The following is a 26,944-nucleotide window of genomic DNA, read 5'->3' as shown; positions in this document are numbered from 1 at the left end:
CATTCTTTTTGAAACAAAATTTTAAAAAAATCCTTCCAGTAGCACCTTAGAGACCAACTAAGTTTGTCATTGGTATGAGCTTTCGTGTGCATGCACACTTCTTCAGATAGGTTCAGATAAGTTCTTTTTGAACCTACTGTGGTGTGGTGTACAGGTATTTGTGTGTGTGCCGCGCTTTTAAAAATAAATTGATATTCATTAAGTCCACACAAGGATTAAGCTTGATATCAAGCAAGAGAACATTGTATCTTGATCCCATGCTGCAAGTAAATGTGCTTGAGGAGCATATGTGCACCAATAAAGTGCTTTGTTGTTATGGAGCAATTAGTTGGTTCCAGGTTTTGGCAACTTCCTGGGGTGAGGTGCTCTCGATAGAGTGGAATGAGTCCTGTCAGGAGATACATGCAATGCAGAGGGTTGGACTTGATGACCCTTGAGGTCCCTTCTAACTCTGCAATTCTATGATTCTAAATTTAGATAAATAACGTATTTTCACTCTCAGTATCACCCATAGTACCATTTCATATAGGTATTTATTTTTCTTTTTGTAGAGGCAAACTTGGGGTTACCACAAAGGGTACAGTCAAGTTGGTAGTGCAGTCAGTTTACAAATGCATCCGTCACATTCCAGTTCCGCATTTTTAGGTGTACACCTAAAGCATCTCAGATGTACACCTCAAAATGCAACGTGTGAAGCAGTCCTAACTATTTGAGTACCTGTACTCGTTTTCATGAACAACCTTGTTCATGACCGTGCTATACTATTTAGATGAGCATGTTGAACCAGCAGACACTTACCTGTGGACAAAAAGGGTATTTTGTGCACACAAGTGTGAGTTTTGCAGAGGTTGGTTTCTAAATAGATGTGTAGTGATTACATGCCATCTTGAAGGCTACCCTTTCTGGAGGAAGGAATTACCCTCTTCTTTTATGTTCTGCTTAAGAAGACCCCGGGCTTCTTTCAATGACGTTGAAAGCATTCCAAAATATGTAAGGCGAGATCCTTTTTGCATCCTCCATTTTGCAGAGCAATAGGAAGGTCAACATAGCTTTTGGTGGGACAGAACCTTATCTGCGTACACACTATACATTTGAAGCACATTTTTACTCCTCAGAGAATTCTGGCCACTGTAGTTTATTAAGGGTGGCTGGGAATTGTAAATCTATGAGGGTGCCGAGAATTCTTTGAGGAGTAAAATGTGCTTCAAATGTGTTTTAAAGGTAGAGTGTGTGCGCTGCCCTTCCCTAGTTTTCTTTTTCCCTCCCCCCCCCCCCAAAAAAAGTATTTGATGGGTGGCCTTAATCTGGTTTGTTTTAGAGTGTTGCCACCCATGGAGCTGTGAGTGAGATCAAATATCCTTAAGTTTGTGGTTCATGAGGCAGCAGTTTTCATTCAAGGGGAAAACAAAAAAAAGAAATCTCTTCAGCGCATGGTAAGCAATTTTGATTGCGCTCGGATGGGCTTTCTCTCTCCAGCTTTCGCATCCTCTTTTGCCTTGGTTACTCCCCCAATTTGTTTTTCTGTCACCATCCTGGCAAAACAATTTATGTGAAACAGCTGCTGCAATTTTCTTTTGAGAAAAGCAACCTTGCCTATAGTGCCCCCCCCCAATTAATTGAACTTAAGAATGGGTTGAGGAAGTTTCTAGTATTAGTTTTTTTAAGTGGAAGTTGCAAAACGAGAGAGAGGGGGGAGTGTGTGTTAGGGCCACCTATAGATTTTCAGAGGCCCAAGCTTGGAAATCCTTTGGCCCAAGTCCAGCTTACCTGTGTATATTTATGTGTGATTATGAATGATACAGAGGCACCATTGATAACACAAGGTCTGCGGCATATTATCTCCAAAATCTCCATGCCACAGCCACCCCCATGAGTGATATAGACTTTATACTTGGCTCCTACCCTCTGCTCCACAAGCATGATCTCTAAGTTCTTGCATGCCCTCCAACACTTTCTCAATTAAAACAAGGACAGCAACAATTTCATTGCAGTCGTACCTTGGTTTTCAAACAGCTTAGTTGTCCTAAGGATGTCCTAAGGAAAGCAGGACATTCCAGGATCAAATCAGACTCTGGACGCATGGCCACAGCCACGACGGGCAGGGGGGCATCTGGGGGGCCCCAATCAAGTAAATACACAAAAATACTTTAACTAAATGACCAATTGCATCTCAGATAACTTGGTACTTCCCCCTCATTAACATAAAGCCTGTCCCCCTCCTAAAATAAATCCTGGCTATGCCTATCCAGCTTCTGTAAATTCGGGATTAAAAAACGTAAAGGTAAAGGTACCCCTGACTGTTAGGTCCAGTTGCCGACGACGCTGGGGATACGCGCTCATCTCACTTTACAGGCCGAGGTAGCCAATGTTTGTCCGCAGACAGCTTCCGGGTCATGTGGCCAGCAGGACTAAGCCGCTTCTGGCGAACCAGAGCAGCGCACAGAAACGCCATTTACCTTCCCGCCAGAGCGGTACCTATTTATCTACTTGCACTTGACGTGCTTTTGAACTGCTAGGTGGGCAGGAGCAGGGACTGAGCAACGGGAGCTCACCCCCGTCGTGGGGATTCAAACTGCCGACCTTCCGATTGGCAAACCCTAGGCTCTGCGGGATTAACTCTGGAAAATTGGGACACTTGGAGGGTCTGTTTCTGAGTGCATCCCCACCTATTTTTTATGCATTTCCCTCTCTCAAAGGGATCCCCCTGATCCCTATAGTCTTGGGATTGGGGTGCTTTTGCTTTGCATATATAACTGCTGTAGAAGCTTCCTCTGTTTTGCAAATGCCAGCTATTCCCTCGAGTTAAAACAGGAGACTATTGCTAGAGAAGCCTGGAGCAGATGATAATTTCTAAAGATGATGGATATGTAATACGCTACAAATGTTTTTAATACATAATAATGATTTTGTCCAGTTAGTGGGATGTGGGGATTTCTCCCAGCTGCTTGGGAAGAAGCCTGGGGCCCTCTTCTGAAGTTATGCTTTCCTGCTTTCCCTTTGGAACAGTATTAGCAGACGTGGGCAGGAAAAGTCCCAAAATGTTTGGAAGTCCAGTCTTCACACCACTGGAACAGTTCCATGAAAGACTTGCTTCCCATCTCCCAGTTTGCAAATATCTGCATCATTGTTATTATTACCATCCTTTTCCTGGCTGCTTCCTTTTATGCTATTTCGAAACGCAAGTAGGCAAGATTAACGTTGGAATTGGCACACGGGATGTGAAAGATGAGAGAGCGCTGCTCCTAGGTTCCTTGTGTGGTCTTGGAAAAGTCAACTAGACTCCCTGGATCTTAGTTGCCTGCTTGTCACTTGCAAAGTATGGTTTATCCCAATGATCTCTTGAGTTTGAATAAACTGTATTGCTGTTTACACAGGCTTGCAATTATGCAGGATCACATAGGTGGCAGACACAGAATTCAGATAGTCAGCAAATCAGATAATGAAGAATTGGGGCTAAACTAGAAATGGCATGCCTTTTTCTCCCAGTGTGTGGTGTTGCTGTTTTAAATGAAAAGCAGCCTAAGACATTTTTCAGGCAAAAGGAAGGAACAGGAAGAGGCTGCAATTAACCCTTTCCCTGCCATTTGTCAACTCACAATCTCACTCCCTTCCAGTTTCTTTCCAGTTCATGAATGTTTTGGGATCCAGGGACAGTGCTTTTACCCTTCTTCATTCCTGGTGCTAAGCGGATATATCCTCAGGAATCACAAGACATTTTTCCATAGAAAGGAAGGCATCACACACACACACACACACACACACACACACACACACACACACCAGAAACCTGCTACCAATGCATCCTCAACTGCACACAATAAAGGTTTTCAAGCTGGGGGGTCCTCAGAAATTTATCAGGTTCATCTATGAGAAGGTGTTAAATGGCAGACCGTCTTCCCTGAAAGAGTTTGTCTGGCATAATCATGCGCAGGGTGAAGCTGCCTTCTGATGAGCTGTCCAAATGCTAGGGGCACAAAATCTCAGTTCATACAGAGTTAATGGTGAGGAACAGTAGGACTTTCCTCCTGTTTTACGTGAGCTGAGTTTGCACTTTAGTACATGCCCCAAAATTCTTTGCAGCACACAGCCGTTTCTGGCAAGTATGCAGAATTCTGCTGATAGACAAGAAGGCAATGTGGAAAGATTTCCCTGGAAACAGGAAGCGTGAAATCTAGTAATCTGATTGCTAATTTTGCAGCAGCAAAAAAATCAAAATCCAATGTGCAGTTGTGACAGACCAAGAGCAGCAGATATATTGTGCCATGAACTTTGGTAGAGAAAAATCTACTTCATCAGATGAAAGAAGGGAGGTTCTGGCCAGCTTGGAGCTCCTTTCTTTAGTGTCAACCAGATTTCAGATTTAATTACTTTACCCAGAGGTCACCAAAGTGGCTCCAGGGATGCGGGTGGCACTGTGGTATAAACCACTGACCCTCTTGGGCTTGCCAATCGGAGGGTCGGCGGTTCGAATCCCCGCGACAGGGTGAGCTCCCTTTGCTCTGTCCCAGCTCCTGCCAACCTAGCAATTTGAAAGCACACCAGCACAAGTAGATAAATAGGTACCGCTCCGGCGGGAAGGTAAACGGCATTTCCGTGCTCTCTGGTTTCCGTCACGATGTCCCGTTGCACCAGAAGTGGTTTAGTCATGCTGGCCACATGACGCGGAAAGCTGTTTGTGGACAAACGCTGGTTTCCTCAGCCTTGAAAGCAAGATGAGCGTCACAACCCCATAGTCGCCTTTGACTGGACTTAACCATCCAGGGTTTCCTTTATCTTTTACCTTAAAGTGGCACCTTTAGGCACACCTGCAACACTTGCAGAGGCCTGTCCTGATGCCTGTAGGGTCATCTCCCCACCCTTCTCCTACTGATTATCAGGTTTGGGAGAAGAATAGGATGCTTTGCGTGTGTATGTGATGCCCACAACAGTTTTTCTGGTTTGTAAATATGCCCATGGGCTCAGAAAAGTTGGCAACCCCTGACTCCTACAATATAAAGAGGCTCGAAGTTGAAGCAGCCACTGGGGCTTCCATCTCAGAACAACCAACAGTGGCAGCATGGTTTTCAGCAAATGTTGGAGTCCCGCTCTGGGAGCGATTATTCAAAAGAATCTATAGGTATTCGAAGTAGCATTGTGTATGAAAAACAAGATGCTGTTAATGGGCTGTTTCCAGTAGTTCCCACAGGAGAGATCGTGATGCTACTTGCGCTGAAGTCAGTGGAATCTGCTCCTTAAAAATTGGCAGCCCCCTAGTCTTTCACATGATAATGACATTCGAAAGAGGATTTCCCTAATCCAATATTTCGCTCCCCCTTGCATCAAATTTAGCCACATAGTTGGAGAAGCCTTAGAATATGAACAGCCCAGGCTGGGAAGGGAGGAAACTTAGCTAAGGCAACCTCAGATGTTTGGAGGCCCAGCAACAAATATATGCATGTTTTCTGGGGAAAGGTGAAATGGAAGGATGATGCGGAGCTTTGGGGTGACCGTATTGACCAGATTGATGGTTAGGCAGAGGTAGTCACCAGGCCCTGGGCTTTGGGGACCATTGCCTGCCTTGGGACGTGGTCACAGGGTTGTGAAGACTATGCTTCACAACCCTGTGAAGCATAGAGATTCATGCTTCACAACCCTATGCTTCACAACCCTGTGAAGCATAGAGATTACTAGAGATTGCAATTAACGGATGCTGCGAAGCTGCGGTGGGGAGGCTGCAAGGCACTGAGACATGCAGTAGGACTTGAACAAGTCAACGCCAATGCACACAGCAGTGTGCCGTATCAAGGTAGAACCTGAAAAGTTAATATGTGCATGGTTTAAAAAACAGAAGGCTACAGATGCCTTATGTGGTTTGTTATTGCTGGATTTAAAAACTTGTTATTTAATTAAACAGAATCTACAAAATTGGAATGTATGAGGCCTTGTAACTTGTTGTTCTGCATATATATTTATTTAAATAGCTAGCTGGAACTTTCTCTTTCTCTCTCCCCCCCCCCTACCCCTTAGAAGTGCTGAGTAATAGCATACTTGGCAAGGGATCTTAGACTTACCTATTGGTCTGTCGCTGCAGGATACTTCTTCAGCCAGATGACTCCTTGCAAATCCTGGAGCCTGTCGAAGCAGACGTCGGATTCTATACCTGCAATGCAACTAATGCGTTGGGATCTGACTCTGTTTCCATTGCCGTCACGTTAGCAGGTAATATGTTCCTAGCAGTCATCACAGAAATACTTGCTTTTTCCTCTTCTGTTTTCGAATAGTTAAGCTCAGATGTGGAGCAGGCCAGGGTCTGAGGTGCAAAGCCCTTGCAGATATTGTAAAGTTTCTACTCAGAGCAACAGCAGTTGAAATAGTTTAGCAATGCTTTTGCACCCAGCAAAAAATTACATCTTCAGCAAAAATTCAGTATTCCTTTGCAATCCAGAGAAAAATAGAAAAACAAAGCCAAAGAAAGAGAAAAGGCTAAATCTGAGTCATCGTAGGACGATTGCTAAAACGAGTAAGCAGATAATACAACAGCTTTCCTTTCTGACAGGGTTATTTTCTATCACCCATACGCATTCAGTGACATTAAAGCCTCGGTAAAATGTACCACAAGGTTTCAGGTGTGTGGATATCTTTTTTAAAAGGTCACCTTCCCCTGATATACAGCATGATATTTATCTTGTTTGGATGTAATGCTAAACCATAGTTCACATTCCATGCAGCAAACCTGCTCCCTGCGCCTCCCCAGCTGCAAGGAGGGGATCAGAAGCAACTGTTTCCATGTAAACTAACAGCAGTTTGTTGGGTTTTTTGATGGAAACTTTGGTTAGGGCTATAGAGAGAGACTTGGAGGGCTCCACTTGGCCCCTGGTCTGAGGTTTCCCAACCCAGGTTTCGTGTTATGTCCAGGTTTCGTGTTATGCATCCCCCCCCTTCTCTCTCTCTCTCTCTCTCTCTCTCTCTCTGCTTGCTTCGTGCCTACTTTTGGAATATTTCCATTGAAAATCAGTACAGTTGTGTCTCCTTGAAAAACTAATGCAATTAGGAGAATGTAGACTCTTTTTTAAAAAAAACTTCACTGTAATATAAAACACTGGAATAATTCATCTGTTATGGAACTCTCCTATCAACAATGGAATGGTATCAAAAATGGATTTAACATGGAAGTTTTCAGGCTTAGCATTTTGTGGTGCGACATAAGAATCCATTCTGCAGAGAGCCTTTGCAGCCAGTTATGCTTCTGATGGGCAAGTTTCAAAGGCTAAAAGTATAGAATACATTTTTGGAAGAAAGCTTCTTGATTCAAGTCACAGTTTTCATCCAGCCCAGGCTAATCAATCACTGTCTCCCGAAAAAGTGGGGAGAGGGGAATACACGAAACAGATAGACACGCCTTTGGGTTTTCAGCAACCAGCAATCATTTTTCTAATAAAATGCTCCATGTCTTGATTTCATTTTCTCATGCAAACAAATTAGCAAATGCAAGGCCCTCTGGGTCATATTTTCAAGAGACAATGCTACATGAAGGAAGTCTCTGAATAGCCTCATCCGTCAAGCAGGAGTTGAAGGTGCCCAGTCACTCAGCAGCTGGAAATCTGGACACCAAGTTTGAGATAATGAAAATGCAATTAACCAAAAGAAGAAGAAGGAAAAATAAACCACACACATTTTCTTTCAAAAGTGGAGGCCAGAACTTTTCTGCAGAGGAAGTGGGTAAGCTTTGAGCAGTCTAAATGAAACACTCAGCCTCTTTGATTAATTTAACACATGAGGGCCCAGAGAGAAAATGTGGTTCCATTTTTGGAGTAGTTTGCTACTTTTTATGGGCTGAGCAGCTGACAGATATTTAGTCTAACGAAGAGATTGTGAAAGAAGAAAAAGAAGAAGAAACCACCAGGAAAAATTAAAAGGCCAATTGCCATTTGAGGTCTCTTTTTCCTCCTCCTTGATTTAGGAGCACCCTGTAAAACATCAGAACTTGGTGAACTTTCCATGACTGAATGGAACATGTTTGTGCTTGGATATGCTGCTCTACATTGATGTCTCAGGGATACTAGAGTCCTGCCCCTGTACAAAAAGTGCCACTGAAATTGAAGCTGCACAGCACCAGGGCTTCGTGGCATCCTCTCAAAATACGTGGATTAGCTTGCTGCCTGTTCCACATGAGTCCATTTCAGCTGTCAAGGCAGTTTATGGATTTTAATTCGCAGCAGCGGAATCTGCGGAGAGGCAGGAGGACAGGAACAAAACCAGATTTCAACCATTTTGGTTGCTGCTGCCAACTAAAGCACCCATAATTCTTCCTCCTTCTCCTCCCTCTTTCACCCATCCTTTCTTAGCCAGCTTTTCCCCTCTTAGTGCCGCTGTTGATTTATAGCTGGATTAATTCATAGGCCTTGTATGCTCCTGTTTTGGGCCCAAGCCCATGGAATCACACGACGGCATCCATTCTGTCTTCTGCTGGCCCATGAACAATCCCACTTCTGGGAGATAAGCATGCAGCCGGCCAGCCCTAAGAAGCTCTCTCACACAATGCCTTCAGAAGTGGGCTGGCCCCAATGCAAGAAGATAACGTAAGCTAGATGGAGTCTCACTTGGGCTGGGGCGTTTTGAGCTCTTCCCTCCCTCTCTCTCCAGCAGCATGGAACGTTTTCTGTGGTTCATCTGACTGTGGTTAATCTACTTTAGATTAACCCTTCAATGCACAAGTTAATTTCTCCAGCTTCTGGGGCTCCACCCTGGAGACATGCAAATAAAGGCACAAGGAGAATGAAACTTAACATTATGGAGGAAGCCCTGAATATGTATACAGATGCTGGATGGGTACACACTTGAGACATCAGGATTGTGGCTGTAGTCATGAAAATTTTCGTTTATTGTTGCAACTGGCTTTTTTTTTTTGTCTGGTTTGCTCTCCTGTTCAAGAGGACTTTTGACATTAATCTTAGAGAATAAAGACTTAAGTAGGATTTGACATGTGAATGAGCAGTTATCATGCTCCAGTTTACACACCACCATATTGTTTTCAATCGTATAAGAACTGCCAACATTCTTGGCGTAATGTTTTACCATGCCAGGGGCAACTGGTTCTATTTTAGTTCATTTCATTTCTTTTTGTCTTTTGCTGTCCCCAAAATTATCTCTATGCATCCTCCATTTGTGTATATGCTCCCCTCTCTCCAAATTGTATGCTTCAAATTGTTTCCAAAATAGAATCATAGAATCATAGAGTTGGAAGAGACCACAAGGGCCATCCAGTCCAACCCCCTGCCAAGCAGGTAACACCATCAAAGCATTCTTGACATATGGCTGTCAAGCCTCTGCTGAAAGACCTCCAAAGAAGAAGACTCCATGCTGCATTTGCACACCTGTATCCATGCACATAGCTGTCAGATGGGGAATGTGGGGGAAAGAGATGACTTTGAGATGAAGTTTGCAAGTACAGTACATGAAGTTGTGCATGATCGGGAACAATTCCTTCCAAAAGAGGAACGATCTAGTCTGAGTAGGCTACTTTGTACGAAGTAGGTTAAAACGTTTTACATGCCATGACCCCATGACCCCACAGTTCCCTAGGGGAAATGAATAACCACACAGGACAACAGCATTTAGGGTTTTTGGCTTGAATATGGCCACAACATTATGGGTTGCAGTAGAGAATGGTTTGGGAAAGGCATTGGGAAAAACCGTTGCGATTCCACTCCAGCCCATCTGCTGGGAATGCATCTAAGGGTAAACCACAACAGGCCGCAATTTAACAACTCCTGGGAGTGAGCCCAAGCATCCCCATTTGCTGGTTGGACCTTCTGCCTGGGGAACGCCCTGTCCAAGGGCTGATGGCATTGGCCAATAGCCAGCAGCCAAGCGATCTGGCCTGCCATTTGTCGGATCACTTATAAGTCCAGGACCTGGCCGCAACACCGCCCACCAATGAGGGTGAGCAGACTTAAGGGAGAGAAAAAATTGAAGAAATTGACAGTTTGCAAGATGATATAGCAGAACATCTGAAGGCTTGCGACTCTTTAAAAAGGTAAAGGACCCCTGACAGTTAAGTCCAGTCGCGAACGACTCTGGGGTTGTGCCGCTCATCTCGCTTTACTGGCCGAGGGAGCAGTCGTTTCTTCGCAGACAGTTTTTCCAGGTCATGTGGCCAGCATGACTAAGCCGCTTCTGGCAAAACCAGAGCAGCACACGGAAACACCGTTTACCTTCCCGCTGTAGCGGTACCTATCTACCTACTTGCACTTTGACGTGCTTTCAAACTGCTAGGTGGGCAGGAGCTGGGACCGAGCAACAGGAGCTCACCCCGTTGCAGGGATTCAAACCGCCGACCTTCTGATTGGCAAGCCCTAGGCTCAGTGGTTTAGACCACAGCTTTAGCATCATACTAAATTTTGCTGAGGCTCCAATACTTTGGCCACCTCATGAGAAGAGAAGACTCCCTGGAAAGGACCCTGATGTTGGGAAAGATGGAGGGCACAAGGAGAAGGGGATGACAGAAGACGAGATGGTTAGACAGTGTTCTCGAAGCCACCAGCATGAGTCTGACCAAACTGCGGGAGGCAATGGAAGACAGGAGTGCCTGGCGTGCTATGGTCCATGGGGTCACGAAGAGTTGGACACGACTAAACAACAACAACCTGTACTTCTGCTCTGGTGTCGCAGAGTCGGACACGACTGAATGACTAAACAACAACAACAACAGATTTTGCAGTATGGGGGGGAAAGGAAATGGTAGTACTAATCGAGGGCTGTCTGCTACAGCCAGGAGACAAAATATAGACTGTGCCAATTCCTTGCGCTATTTTCAGGAAGAGTAGCAGAACCCATATTTTGCTTCTTCTTTTTTCTATTTAATAATCCGTAATCCCTTCTGCTTACAGGGAAGCCATTAATAAAGACATCAAGAGCCACCCTGGTCAACAAGGAGTTGCCTGCTGTTACTGCTGATATTGGAAGCACTGTGAAAACCATCCTGGGAGCAAACGTGACCATCAACTGCCAGGTTGCAGGTGAGAGGTTTCTGCTCGCCATGTCCTCCCTCCTCTGGCTCCTCTGCTCTGCCCTCCTCTCCATTTCTCCCCTGCCCAGCCCCACTGTTTCTCATATCTGCTTCAGTTATCCCTCCTGCTTCCTTCACCTCTCCCACTCTCAGCCCCTCCGTCTCTCACCTTTTTAGCCTTTCCCGATCATCTCGTTATCTTGTCCTTCCTACTTCATCCGTTTCTCCTATCTTGTCATTTGAGTTTCACAGAACGAGGTGGTCCAGAACTTGGTTATATGTGTGCATTTACCATTCCTCATTCTTCCCCATTCTCCTTCCTTCCATGCAACTTTCTGTTTTGCAGGGGATGTGAGTTGTCGCTTAAGGGCAGGTCTCTCTCTCTCTCTCTCTCTCTCTCTCTCTCTCTCTCTCTCTCTCTTAAAAAAGATTTTGTTTATACTTCTCCAAACTGTGAGATTCACCCAAACGTACAGGTATTGCCTTGTTGCTCAGTGGCTCTGTTTGGCTGCAAAGCTGTCGTCGCGCTGAGACTGAGTTCGGCATTAGAAGGAGCGATGGAGTGCACAGCTGCTGCAATCCAGAAAGCCGTGTGTGCAGCCGAATCCCATGGCTAAGGACGGATGGCAAAGAACCACTAGCTCTGTGGTTATGACGCCAGCAGTCTGAAATTCTTGGCTGCTCTTGCGGTACTTACTCGCTGGAACGCAGCCAGTGCGTGTAGATTAATTGGATAACAAACAACAAGTGCGAACAACATCCATTCCCATTCATGAGTAAAGGAGAATAATTGGCAAGTCAATGAGTGGAAGAAAATAACCAGGACACTTGATTATCCTCTTGGGCGGCAGGGGAGGCAGATGGGGCTTAAGTCCTACTCAGTAGCCGCCTCACAGGGCTCACACCTAGCTACAACATGATAGGAGAGCCTTTTGGATTAAGAAGGCGAGAGAAATCTAAGTGCTGGGGCTGGACATGCTGCAGTTCATTACTGTAATCCTGTGTTTCCCAAACTTGGGGTTTCCCACTGTTTTGGACTACAACTCCCATCATCCCTAGCTGGCAAGACCAGTGGTCAAGGATGTTGGGAATTGCAGTCTGAAACACAAGTTTGGGAAACACTGCTGTAATCAAATGGACTGGCTGGCTGGCCTAGGACAGGTGTGGACTTGAAACAGCCAATAGATTAATAGGAACAGTGTCCAGAATATCACCAGTAAGGAAAGGAACAGCTCAGACCACTAAGAATCATATAGCTGGAAAGGATCATTTAGTCCAGAAGTGGACAATCATGTGGATTCAAGGCCACACGTAGCCATTGACCTCATTTCATGTGGGCAGCAAGTAGGAATTTAAGAAAGCAGAAGTTTACATTTCAACCTATATTTGTCACAATTGGTGCTGTTTCCATTTTGCTGCAGTTCGGTGTCCAAATACAACAACAACAACAACAACAACAACAACAACAACAACAACAACATATATATATATATATATTTATATATTTATATATTTATTATTTATACCCCACCCATCTGGCTGGGTTTCCCAACAGATTAAAAACCCAATAAAACATCAGACATTAAAAACTTCCCTAAACAGGGCTGCCTTCATCCATCATTCTGCCCGGACACTGAGGTCCAGCACCGAGGGCCTTTTGGCAGTTCCCTCGTTGCGAGAAGCCAAGTTTCAGGGAACTAGGCGGAGGGCCTTCTCGGTGGTGGCGCCTGCCCTGTGGAACGCCCTCCCAACAGATGTCAAAAAGGAAAACAACTACCAGACTTTTAGAAGACATCTGAAGGCAGCCCTGTTCAGGGAGGCTTTTAATGTTTAATAGATTATTGTGTTTTATCTTTCTGTTGGAAGCCGCCCAGAGTGGCTGGGGAGACCCGGCCAGATGGGTGGGGTATAAATAATAAATTATTATTAATTATTAATTATTTGTTGTTGTTATTATTATTATTATTATTAATAATAATAATAATAATAAAAGTCATTCAGTTGTTTATCTCCTTGACATCTGACGAGAGGGTGTTCCACAGGGCGGGCGCCACACCGAGAAGGCCCTCTGCCTGGTTCCCTGTAACCTTGCTTCCCGCAGGGAGGGAACTGGCAGAAGGCCTTCGGAGCTGGACCTCCATGTCTGGGCTGAACAATGGCAGTAGAGATGCTCCTTCAGGCCAAGGCCATTTAGGGCTTTCAAGGTCAAAACCAACACTTTGAATGGTGCTCGGAAACGTACTGGGAGCCAATGTTGGTCTTTCAAGACCGGTGTTATATGGTCTCACTGTCCTCTGTTTACCTTGTTAAGTAAGTTATTTAACTCGTATAACTATTTATATAGCTCAGGGGTCAGCAAACTTCTTCAGCATGGGGCCGGTCCACTGTCCCTCAGACCTTGTGGGGGGGCCGTACTACATTTTGGAGAGAGAGATATGAACAAATTCCTATGCCCCACAAATAACCCAGAGATACATTTTAAATAAAAGCACACATTCTACTCATGTAAAAACAAGTTGATTCCCAGACTGCCCGCGGGCTGGATTTAGAAGGCGATTGGGCTGGATCCGGCCCCCAGGCCTTAGTTTGCCTACCCATGATATAGCTCATATTTATTTGTCAAAAAACAGACAGAAAGCAGGTGGCATAGAGAAATAGAAGAGAGCAGGAAAGCAAGAAGCAGAAAGTGGGAATGCAACCCTCAACAGAGAAAAAGTTTCCCCATCCCTGGTCTAGCAATTCCCTCATATTCCGGAGGTCCGTTCTTAACCTGAAACTGTTCTGAACTAGAGACGTGCTTTCGCTAATGGGGCCTCTTGCTGCCGCTGCGCTGCCGGCACACAATTTCCGTTCTCATCCTGGGGCAAAGTTCTCAACTAGAGGTAACTCTCCCAGGTTAGCGGAGTTTGTAACCTGAAACAATAATAAAAAAACATAACATAAAGATTAAAAAAATTCCCCAAACTTCCCCAACCCCCCAACCCCCCCGGACTTCCCTCAATTTCCTCTTCTGGTTATGAGCATGTTGGCTTTCCCTGTCTGTTGTAATTTTCACTTCGTATTATACTTAATTATACCTTTACAGTGGTACCTCGGGTTAAGAACTTAATTCATTCTGGAGGTCCGTTCTTAACCTGAAACTGTTCTTAACCTGAGGTACCACTTTAGCTAATGGGGCCTCCCACTGCCCCATTTCTGTTCTCATCCTGAAGCAAAGTTCTTAACCCAAGTTACTATTTCTTGGTTAGCGGAGTCTGTAACCTGAAGCGTCTGTAACCAGAAGCGTCTGTAACCTGAAGCATCTGTAACCCGAGGTACCACTGTATTTACATAATTTATTGTGTTTACTCAAACCCTGCTAGCAATTCCATTTCTTTATATTACTCCTGTAAGTACCTCATAAATGGTTCCCAATCTTTTTTAGAAGTCTCTTATTGTCTTTGTCTCTTAGTCTTTCAGTTAGATGCCATCTGCATTAGAAGTTTGCAAACCCCACTCTGCGATGTGAGCCAAATCCTAGGGGCTGAGGTCCCTTCAGCTCACCCCCAATAAAATATTTGAGGGGGCTTGCCCCCCCCCAAGTTGATGGACATTGCCATTCAAGTGGTGTGTGTGCAACACATCATGTGATCAATTATGCCGGGCGGGGCTTACCTTGCCCCCTCCCCCAATATTTTATTCAAGTTGGCACCCCTGAGAGCGACTAGGCTACATAAGGTGGGTCGGAGGCAGAGCGTATGGGGGCGGGTCATGTTCCCAGTAGTTAGACGGTTGTACATTGTGCACATATTGGAAAGACAACAGAGCTCGGACGCAAGAGCATGAAGCAACTGGGCTTTAAAACGAATAATATGGCAACACAAATGCAACAAAGGAGTTGGGGTCTTTGAGGAAAGAGCCCTGCGAGGAAACGGTGGTCAGCAGAAACACATTGACCGCATCCATTCAGTCAACGTGATGCTGTGCTTTGTCTTCTGCTGCTTCTGTGAGAGGGAGGAGCTAAAGAGCCTTTTGATGATTGAGTGGGGGGATGGGTGGGCCATGCATTCGAAACATGGGATTCCCACCACCACCACTGATGCACATCCTGTCATCCATGTTGGGCTCCTCCTCATGCACAGATGGTGAGAGTGTACGGTGATGTCAGGGGGCCTACTCCCGAGTAGACATGGCTAGGATCGCACTGCATGGAGGTCTGGCCCTGGGCACCGCCTCGGATGGGAGTCTGATGGGGAGCCCAATGGAAGCCGCTCTGTCTGATGGGGAGCCCAATGGAAGCTGCTCTGAGCTCTCAAGAGGAGGAAGAAAGAGCGAAAAGTGTAACAAATAACGGTGTGGCGGAACAATGCTTAGGAAGTGATATTTTTCTACTTGAGTAATACAGCCCATTGACGGATAGTCCTTGGTTTTTCTTAAGAAAAATACTTCCACCTGTACCATTTTGAATATACTGTACTCCCTGTTCCAGTTGGGAAAAACCAAGGACTATCCGTCATAGCCCTTAATCTTCTCACTCTGAAGATTTCATGGCTTCTTATTTGTTGTTGTTTTATTTGATGGAAACTTTGGTTAGGGCTATAGAGAGAGACTTGGAGGGCTCCACTTGGACCCTGGTCTGAGGTTTCCCAACCCAGGTCCCCCCCCCTCTCTCTCTCTCTCTCTCTGTGTGTGTGTGTGTGTTTAATGTCTTCTCCCTTTTCTAAGCCTTATTTCCATCAAGCGCTGCAGGTGACAGATGCACAATGCAGTAAAAGCAAACACAAAACATAGATTTGGGAAACGCTCTTGCTCCCCCTGCTGCTGCTGCAATTGAATAGCAACTGTCAGCCTCTCTGCACCTGTGTCCTAAATTGCACGCCTTGAAGTTTTTGCCAGATCGCCATGTTCTCGGTTTCATTGCCTATTTTTCTTTGGAATAAGGCTCACGTAAGGAGGACAGGGAAAGCTTAGGGGCTGCTCCCTGCCATTTCTTCTCTCTCTCTCTGCTTTCCCATGACATTTACTCCATGCAGGTGGGACATTTGGTTTCGATTCTTCTCTGTTCACCTTGAAGGCAGCAGCGGGTAACTCTTTTGTGCAGGTGATCAAAGTTATAGAAGCACTGAGCTATATTCCGTTCCGTTCTGAACGCTGCTGCAGATTGCGGCAGAAACACTTTGCATCCAAATCCTTAAACCCTTACTTTTATCTGAATAAAATCCCCCGTTTTTGTTTTGCAGAACCATAGATCAGAGTCATGGTTTTAGGATTTGGTTTCACGTGAGCCCAGGCAGCATGCCAACTCCAGAAAAGAAATGTGGATGTGGCGATTTCGTTTCTGTTCACCACCTGAAACTTGTACAGCCATTGGGATTGAGATTAGAAGCGTCTATTACAGAATAGGATGTACCTGACTAGGGTAGCATTAGACTGAAGTATCGGATAATTGTCCACGCTTGCCTGAACTCTGAGCTTTGTCTGTGTTTGGAGAAGACGCTGCAAATGTGCTCTTGATTCCGTCTCTCCATTGTGCTATCACTCCCGCTAATATTGAACTTGGGGTGGCGGTATATGCAGGAGATACCCCCAAGATTTGCAGAATGTTGAATCCCTGGCAATGCCTGGTGGGGCTTGTCTGAAAGCCTGGAGTCAGTGTAGAAAGACCATGGTCTGACGTAGAATAAGGGAGTTTCCAATGTCATTATGTCCACATAGTAATTAGTCTGGATTACTGCAACGGGGACCTGGGGGCAACCCTTGAAGAAAGCCAGTTTAACCAACTGATATCAATGGATATATTTTAATGATTAAAAATCAAGATGTTGTTATGTCCGTATTATTCAAATGAATTTGGATAGCCATGTTTTGAAATGATTTAGGATTTAGGGGAAGAACAGGTATATTAACAAATAGATATATAGTAAATTAAAATTTAGAATGGTTTAAAATGGTTTAATTGGTTTAAAAAGAATGGAAGTCCTTGGAGGATAAACATTTAGGCAAGGGAAGAAAAGAAGGATTGATTAGATGGAATTATGATAAGATTTGGAAATAAGAATATTAAATTTAGAATGTGATTTTGATAAATAGAATGGGAATAATGATAAGAAATCTGCTAAATGAGAATTGGAAATGAAAATCAGGATAGGGGGGAGGTTGGGGAAGCCCCTACATTGTTTATTGAAAATGAATAGTTATAAATGTTCTCTTTTTTCTTTCTTTTTCTCTTTTTTAGGGGGGGGGTCGGGTGGGTTTTTCTTTTTATTCGTTTTTCCTTCTTCTTCCTTTTTTATTATTCTTTTTAGTAGAAAATTTTTAAAGTGTATTTGGATAAATAGTTGTGTGGACACTCTCCTTCTTTCTGCCTTGTTATCCTGGAGCTCTCTGGTGGCAGAAGGGGGCACTGGGGTGGGGGAGAGGGACGAAGGCACAAATCCAACTATCCGACTGTCTACTTGCACTGGACTCTCTTGTGGCAGGAGAGAGCTCGTGGAGGGGGGGTGGGAAGAAGGTGGAAAATATGTTATGTATGTTTTGTTTTGTAATGTGTAAAATCAATAAAAATTATTTTTAAAAAAAGAGAAAAAAAGAAATGATTTAGGATTTAGATCAGGTACCCCCAAACTCGGCCCTCCATATGTTTTGGGACTACAACTCCCATCATCCCTAGCTAACAGGACCAGTGGTCAGAGATGATGGGAATTGTAGCCCCAAAACATCTGGAGGGCCGAGTTTGGGGATGCCTGATTTAGACTGTTACTGTAATCATGTATTCTTTTTCTTTCTTGCCGCAATGTTGTGAGCCATGTTGGACACATGTATGTGGGAAAGAGGGCATACAAATTGAAATAACAATGAATAAAAAATAAGGTGCCGCTGGTGCAGATTGTGGATGCAAGAGAGTACTGAGAGCAGTGCCTCAAACTAGAATCCTATTACACTCATTCTGAAGGAATTGCCTTCACATTACTGGGCCCAGTTCAAGACACTGGTGTAGCCTTTTCTTACCTGTAGTGACACCCCACCTGTGGAACTCCCTTCCATTGGAGGTGCACCCACCTTGTTGATGAGTTTTCATAGACAATTTAAGACTAAGATTTATTCACTTAGACTTTGGGGTGTTTGTACTGGCAATTGCTGCTTGGATATTATAACTTTAAACAACCCTTCCTCAACCTTGGCCCTCCAGATGTTTTGAGACTACAATTCCCATCATCCCTGACCACTGGTCCTGCTAGTTAGGGATCATGGGAGTTGTAGGCCAAAAACATCTGGAGGGCCGAGGTTGAGGAAGCCTGCTTTCAAATCTTGAGTTTTAATTTGCATGTTTTTGCATACTTTATTTTATTTATACTTTATTCTGTTTCAGTGTATCTGACGAAGTGTGCATGCACATGAAAGCTCATACCAAAACAAAAAACAAAAAAACTTAGTTGGTCTTTAAGGTGCTACTGAAGGAATTTTTTTTTTTTACTGATTTGTGTTACTGATGTGTTTTAAATACATTGTGAACTGTGCTGTGATCCTGATCACTGAAGGATAATGTGTACATAGAATGAATGAATGAATGAATGAATGAATTACTTTTATTCTTCTCAGAACAAGTTAATGTGTGTGAGATAGACTTGGATTTTGGCAATAATAATAATAATAATAATAATAATAATAATAATAATAATAATAATAATAATAACCAACATATGTAACCTCAGCTTTTCTCAACAACACCTTTGCAGAGTGCACAGAATGCAGATTCTATCTCTCAGGATTTTATTTTAATATATTCTCTTAACAGGTGTGCCTGAAGCAGAACTCACCTGGTTCAAGAATAAAATCAAGCTGGCCCCTGGTCATTATCTGCAGGATGGGTCACTGCAGATTGAAAATGTTTCTCTCTCGGATCAAGGCTTATACTCCTGCAGGGCAGCCAACATTCGTGGGCAGATTACCGAAAGCACTCAGCTTCTTGTTCTGGGTAAGCTTAAATTTACACTGTCGTTTAAAGAGCTAACATTTCTTGCCAAGGTTTCTTCACATGTACTTCAGAGAGAAACACCAGTATTGCCATAATAGAAAAGTGAGGGGTGCAGGACCAAACCAGTCATGATATTTGAAGTCTTCTTCTTCTTCTTCTTCTTCTTCTTCTTCTTCTTCTTCTTCTTCTTCTTCTTCTTCTTCTTCTTCTTTTCTTTGGTGATACCTCATAGCCGCGTAAGATTGTCCTCCATAAACCATATTTTAAAAATGAGTCTGTAAATGAGGAGGCCAATCCACACAACCTTCCACAGTGGGGACATAGGTTTCCGGGCAGGTGTTGATCATGGTGAGGGTTTGCCAAACATGCTTTCCTCTTAGCACGTTTCTCCCTTTCATCCTGAGTTCGAGTGTCTTCAAAAAGTTCTAGGTACAGGTAGGTAGCCATGTTGGTCTGACGTAGTCGAAACATGATCTTTCGTGTCATGCACACGAAAGTTCATACCAATGACAAACTTAGTTGGTCTCTAAGGTGCTGCTGGAATGATTTTTTTTATTTTGTTTCAAAAACCATGACACCTTTGGGAAAGGCTGATCTCCAATTGGAGCGCTTGCAGGCCAGTGTTTCCCAGTTTTTGGTGTTTATACTACATTTTTTTTTTATTTGCCTTGAGTCAGTCTTTGAACCTCTTTTGCTGACCACCAGCATTTTAAAGTTCGGAGTAGTTGCTCTGGAAGAACAGGTGTTTTAAATAGGCAAATGGTGTCAGCTGACGTTGGGGGCACAATAACAGGAAGAAGGCAGGCATGGAGAGGGGAATGCAATACAGTCATACCTCGGTTTAAGTACACCTCGGTTTGAGTATTTTCAGTTTAAGTACTCCGCGGACCCGTCTGGAACGGATTAATCCACTTTCCATTACTTTCAGTGGGAAAGTTCACTTCAGGTTAAGTACGCTTCAGGTTAAGTACAGACTTCCGGAACCAATTGTGTTTGTAAACCGAGGTACCACTGTATATGGGTGGTGTCAATGGGGAATTCCCTCGTAATGCAAACAGAGGCAGACACGTATTTAACATCTCATGCAGTTTGGACCTCAGTAGGGTTACAAGAGAGGAACTGGCAGAGGTTTTGACTTCCAGAAGCTAGATAGTGCACAGAAGCAGTCTCAAAAATTTAGCATTAGGTGTGCAATTGTGAAATACCTACTTGGTGATAGGTTGGATTCATGTTGTAAATAAGGTCTTTGGAATATTGTTGCAGCCCTTTTTTATACGAAATATTGAGGTGGAGAGCAGCATTGGTTTAATGCTATATGTGAAACATAAAACACAGCGAGTTTCTAAAGGTGTTAAGCACTTGATGGCTTAAGTGCCACTGGTCACAGGGCTGACCCAATACTTTTTGATGCCTGACGTGAAGAACAGACCCTCCAAGTGCCCCTGTTTTCCAGAGACAGTCCCATATTTAAAGGGTATGTAAGGACACACCACAATTGGGGGGTATGAAAGGACACACCACAATTCCATGTATCAAAGCCAGACAGGCTGGTAATTGAATCCTAAGCGAGTCTGAGGCCAACATCCTCACTTAGGAAGTGCAGAATATGCACCCTAAGGACGGGTGGAGAAATCCCGCTCGGTTCACATTTAAAGGCAAACCTGTCTAATCTGCTTTTTCCGAAACAATACCTTCAAAATTTGCACTCCTCTGAATTTTGCAATGCAGCTGTCCACCCAAGCCATGTGTACAATAGTACATAAACTAGAGTAAGGTGTAGACGAAGATGCATATATTGGTGGAAATGACCTACAAAAAGGCATTGCATAGGGGAATGTTGCCTTGAAATAGGCTAAATTTCATTCAAAGTTGTGTCTATTAGGAGATATCAAAATTAAAATGCTGATGAATCTTCAAGATTCTTTTTTTTTAAAAAAATGGAGATGTGGAAATGTGGAGACCACATGTGATTTCTCCTCAGGAGGACTTTTGACTTGTGGCCTGTGTGCTGGTTCTACGCATTAGCTGGCTGTGGTCATCATAGTTAAAATGCCTTGTGTATTAGATATGTATGTCAGTGTTACAAATTTCTTCACTTAAAAAATGAAAGGTGACTGACTTGGTAAGCTTGCTAGGGTTAAATGGCAGCTATTGCTATAGTATTAAAAGAGAAATTGTGGCAAATGCCCTTAAAGGCCCTGCTTCCCCTGCCTATTTAATGCATCAAACAATGGCCCTTTTAATTGGGACAAGAATTTCCCAAGGATACACCCAGTACCAACCTCTAATGAAATATATTTGCCTCCTTACTGAGTCCGAAATGGCACCCCTGAACTCACTTCCACTGAGCTGATACTTGATAATTTAATATTACACCAGCTTTTCGTGCTGAGGACAGAAACGGGCCCTTCTCCAAGAACAGGCTTCCCTAAATGCAGGCAATATTTTCCTCCTGCTTCTCTATCCCAGTCTCCTTACTGGAGAAGCAAGCCCTGTGGTAAATCACAAAGTGACACGGACCAATTTCACACCTCACTGACAGATGCAAAAACCAAACTCGGCCCTGTATTTTTAAAAAGCGCACACAAAACAGGGACTCAGTTCACCGAAGGGTGAGGTTTACTTTGTCTTGTGTTTCACGATAGCAGGCAGTTTGAGTCTAGCTGGGCGATTTGGAATGACATGGTCAGGCCCAAAGCATGCGTGGAAATGTGTTCCTAGGGCTGATTTATGGCGCTTGCTGATGGATTTTCCTTCCTAATAACACGTTTGTGCCATTTTTACTCCCCGCTGCTTGAGAGCTGAAAGATAGGCTAGGCTGAGCAAATGCTACTGTAGATTCGCTAATGGAGTGTGCACATTCTGGAGAGGCCTGGGCGGATTGAGGCTTCCCAGCTCATACGAAAGTACCCGTGGCAGACCTCATTTTTCAGGACTCGAAGCTTTGCTTGTTTTTAAACCCCTGCTGACCCAGGCTTCCAAGGCAGAGCATGCAGACAGAACTCAGGAATTCCCCTTCTGCCTCTGGCGTCACCTTTAGAAACAGAGACTTCTCAAACCCTGTTGCTTGTGCAAAGGCTGGTTCACACATTGCATGTACAGTGGTACCTTGGTTCTCAAACTTATTCTGTTCCAAAACCGAAGCATTCCAAAACCAAGGCGCACTTTCCCATAGAAAGTCATGCAAAATGGATCGATCTGTTCCAGCCTTTTTTGAAAAAAAAAACTAAAACAGCAATTTAACATTAATTTTACTATCTAACGAGACCATTGATCCATAAAATGAAAGCAATAAACAATGTACTGCAAGCAATAAACAATGTACTGCAGTCACACAGTCAATCAGTAGCTGAACTGGATTCCAGAGTCACAAAAACAAGGGGAAAAAAGAGCCACAAAATAAATAGCAAAAAGGCAGACCTCAGCATAACACTCAAAGCGGAAGCGCAACACTCAAATTGTCAGTGTCAAAATCAAACCGAATTGTGGCACTCAAAACAGAAGTGTAACACTCGAAACGGAGCACGTTTGGCTTCCAAAAAAAGTTCGCAAACCGGAACACTTACTTTTGGGTTTGCAGTGTTTGCCTACTAGTTTTACTTGGTGCACTTGGATGTGTGAACTGACTCCACTGAAAAATGTTGTACCTGAACTCATAGAATCATAGAGTTGGAAGAGACCACAAGGGCCATCCAGTCCAACCCCCTGCCAAGCAGGAAACACCATCAAATCAAAGAGTGATGACAGGCAACACAAATCGAGGGGCCCCTTTGTGCAGGCAAATAGCAACTTGAGGCAGAAGTCCCTGAATGATGAGTAACCCTTTAATCAACTTAAGGGGACCGATTAGAATTTTTAAAAAGCTCTGAATGGGAAAGTTTCTGAATTAAGGGATTTATCAACGCCTAAAGTCATCTGGAAAACTCCGTGTTACCAGGGTGACTTGGACATGTTTATGCTGGGCAGACAAATCCATGAAGTTTAGGATTCTTTCTACTGAGAGATATCCTCAGGAGAATCATGACCAGTTAAATAATGAAACCCCTTCTATTTTATTATCCCACATCTAATAGTCAGAGATAGACCATCACTAGTATAATATTATTATTAAGAAGTAAAGCTACAGGCAGAGGGCCTTGTTGGTAGTGGCACCCGCCCTGTGGACCCCGCTCCCATCAGTTGTCATGGAGATGAGCAACTATATAACCTTTAGAAGACATCTGAAGGCAGCACTGTGTAGGGAAGCTTTATTTAAAATGTTTAATGCTTTTATATATGTTGGAAGCCACCCAAAGTGGCTGGAGCAACCCTGTCAGATGCGTGGAATATAATTACAGTGGTACCTCAGGTTAAGTACTTAATTGGTCCGTACTTAACCTGAAGCGAACTTTCCCATTGAAAGTAATGGAAAGTGGATTAATCCACGGAATACTTAACCTGAAAGTACTCAACCTGAAGTGTACTTAACCCGAAGTATGACTGTAATCAATCAATCAATATTACCACTACTACTACTCTTGTTATTACGTTTACTAGAATCCCCTACTAAACCAGTTTTCTGTGAATTTGATTTGATTTTTAAAAAAGTTTTTCTTGTGACCATCAAACCTATCCTGCAACACTGAGTTCCACAGATTAATTATGGGCCCTAGACTCACCTGTGTATCCTAGCTTAGTTTTGTCCATCTGCTGCCTATTTAGGAATCCCACTGTATTTACCGTATTAGGATTCCACTCGCCAACGTTGAAAATGGTTCTGTTCATGGTGTCGTTCATTAGGCCTGTTATCTTGCTAATGTTTTACCCTCGCTATTCCCCCAGTCAGAAAATAGATATAGTCCTGTTTGAAAAGCTCACCTTTCAGTGTGGCAAACTATACCACGAGTGGTACTAAATTAATATCAGGAATTAACTGCCTTGGTTAAGAGGCTTCCTTGTCGTATCTTAGGCTTTTCAATGTGTTCCCAGACCCGCCACAATTCCGTCATCGTTTGGAAGACATGGCAGCCACGTTATCCATCACAGGACCAGGCGTTCCTTCTGTGATAACATCTCCTTCAGGAACAAGAAAAGTGCTCAGCCCAGGGAGTTCTGTGCTGATTGGTAAGTTCAGGTGTTTAGAATTTACCTATGTTCAGCTTTTTTTCCCTCCCTTCCCAGCAGGGCTCATGGAAACTTTGCGTTGTGGGAGAGTGACTTCATTCCAAGGAACTGCCCCTCCACCCATACCGCTGCTCCAAAATTTAATTCCAAACACACGTAGTTGCTTTTGACCTTTTGTAGGGTTTTTTTTCTCTCTCTTTAGTGGGAGATCCAATTGCGAATCTGCTCCCCAGTGTGCTGGGAATTCTGTATAAATATCCCATAGACCAAGGAATCTGAAATGTTGGTCTATGCTGGCTTCTCTTTGTACAGAGAGAAAGTAATCTACTTACATGGCTCATGCTTGCGTGCTTCTGGAGAGTTATTGAAAATGGCAACGGTCGATTAATTACCTGTCAAATACAGAAGCGGCAAAGAATGGTGGTTGAGATAGGTGTTTTGGGAGTTTCTTCTGCTTCTTCCTCTTACTTTTAGGCTTCAATCCTTTAACCACTTACCTGAGAACAAGCCCCCATTAAACGTGGTAGGCTTACATCGTTCTGCCCGGACACTGAGGTCCAGCGCCGAGGGCCTTCTGGCAGTTCCCTCACTGCAAGAAGCAAAGCTACAAGGAACCAGGCAGAGGGCCTTCTCGGTGGTGGCACCCGCCCTGTGGAACGCCCTCCCAACAGATGTCAAAGAGATTAATAATTACCGGTACCTGACATTCAGAAGACATCTGAAGGCAGCCCTGTTCAGGGAAGTTTTTAATCTGTGACATGTTATGTATTTTAAATCTTTCTTGGAAGCCGCCCAGATGGGTGGGGTACAAATAAATAATTATTATTATTATTATTATTATTATTATTATTATTATTATTATTACAGTGGTACCTCGGTTTATGAACACAATTGGTTTCGGAAGTCTGTTCATAAACTGAAGCATTCATAAACTGAAGCAAACTTTCCCATTGAAAGTAATGAAAAGTGGATTAATCCGTTCCAGACGGGTCCGCGGAGTGCTCAACCTGAAGCGTACTTAACCCGAAGCATGGGTGTAATTGGTTCCGGAAGTCTGTTCATAAACTGAAGCGTTCATAAACTGAAGCGAACTATCCCATTGAAAGAAATGGAAAGTGAATTAATCCGTTCCAGATGGGTCCACGGCGTTCGTAAACCGAAAATTCATAAACCGAGGTGTTCATAAACCAAGGTTCCACTGTATTATTATTACATTTGAGTAGACATCTGTAGGCTTGGGCTGTGAGAACGCCAAAATATTAATTTGATAACTACCCTCCTTCAGGGCTACCCATTCTTGTTACACAGAGAAAAGTGGAAACATTTGACAAGCATCCCTGGTGTTTCCTTATTTATTTCCAAGAATCAGCAGAAATCCAATCTTCCTGATTTCGTGTGTGTGTGTGTGTGTGTGTGTGCAATCTGTATAATAATATTTGATAGTGTTTATAATGCAGCAACAGAGATGCTGCTGGGTTAGGAATGAAGCTTCAAGTTCACAAGCTTTAAGAGAAACTGGGGTATAAGTAACACTTGAAATAGTTGGAAACTAAATCAAAGACAGTAAATCTACCCATGGCAGCCACCACCTAGGACTGTTAGAATAATTTTATATAGATAAAGGTATCAATGCCATGCATGCCAGTTCCTGCATTTAGTATTCTGTTTTATAATACATTGCCAGGGACCTATAAACAGTTGCCACAACAATTTTGAAAAGCATCAGTTTTCACATATTTTTATTAGTGACCCATTAATAATAAGTGTACTGTACAATGTTATGTGTTTATATTTAAGGCGTGGACCTTTCCAAGAAGCTAAAAGGAAGATTTTGGGGCGGTGGGGATTTTATAATAATAATAATAATAATAATAATAATAATAATAATAATAATAATAATAAATAATACAGTGGAACCTCGGTTTATGAACACCTCGGTTTACAAATTTTTGGTTTACGAAAGCCGCAGACCCATCTGGAATGGATTGAGCTTCAGGTTGAGTACTCCACGGACCCGTCTAGAACAGATTAATCCACTTTCCATTACTTTCAATGGGAAAGTTCGCTTCAGTTTATGAACGCTTCAGTTTATGAACAGACTTCCGGAACCAATTGTGTTCATAAACCGAGGTACCACTGTAATATATCATTTATACCCCACCCAGCCACTCTGGGCGGCTTCCAACCAAATATTATAAACAATACAGCATCAAACATTAAAAACTTCCCTAAACAGGGCCTCATTCAGTTGTCTTTTAAAAGTAAAATAGCTGTTTATTTCCTTGACATCTGATGGAAGGGCGTTCCACAGGGCGGGCGCCACTACCAAGAAGGCCCTCTGTCTGGTTCCCTGTAACCTCACTTCTCGCAACGAGGGAACCTCCAGAAGGCCCTTGGTACTGGACCTCAGTGTCCGGGCAGAACGATAGGGGTGGAGACGCTCCTTCAGGTATACTGGACTGAGGCCATTTTGGGCTTTAAAGGTGAGCACCAACACTTTGAACTGTGCTCGGAAATGTACTGGGAGCCAATGTAGATCTTTCAAGACCGGTGTTATGTGGTCTCAGCGGCTGTTCCCAATCACCAGTCTAGCTGCTGCATTCTGGATTAGTTGTAGTTTCCAGGTCACCTTCAAAGGTAGCCCCACATAGAGCGCATTGCAGTAGTCCAAGCGGGAGATAACCAGAGCATGCACCACTCTGGCGAGACAGTCTGCGGGCAGGTAGGGTCTCTAGATTTTGATTCTCTTTTTATCATTGCACTTGAAATACATTTTTTGTTTTGTTTTTGTGTCTATATGAGAGCTATGATAGCTAAGTCAAGTGCTAGACATGACGGCAGCAATTGCATTGAGCTGCCAAATCACTGAAAAAGCAAGGCAGGCAGTTCAGGTCACAAGA

General features: G+C 43.6%; 1 protein-coding gene across 1 annotated transcript in view; it reads left to right on the top strand.

Moving 5' to 3' along the window:
* The window catches only part of ADAMTSL1 (ADAMTS like 1), a 486,266-nt gene that overhangs the window by 432,303 nt on the left and 27,019 nt on the right, over positions 1-26,944 (top strand). Inside the window, exons 20-23 of the mRNA XM_060269080.1 lie at positions 6,071-6,198; positions 10,869-10,997; positions 18,762-18,941; positions 23,910-24,044. Of these exons, the coding sequence (XP_060125063.1) occupies positions 6,071-6,198; positions 10,869-10,997; positions 18,762-18,941; positions 23,910-24,044 (572 nt within the window). The remainder of the gene's footprint in view (positions 1-6,070; positions 6,199-10,868; positions 10,998-18,761; positions 18,942-23,909; positions 24,045-26,944) is intronic.

Source organism: Zootoca vivipara, chromosome 16 (assembly GCF_963506605.1).
Source record: "Zootoca vivipara chromosome 16, rZooViv1.1, whole genome shotgun sequence".
NCBI classification, from domain to species: Eukaryota; Metazoa; Chordata; class Lepidosauria; order Squamata; family Lacertidae; genus Zootoca; species Zootoca vivipara.
This window is presented reverse-complemented; position numbering and strand designations above follow the sequence as displayed.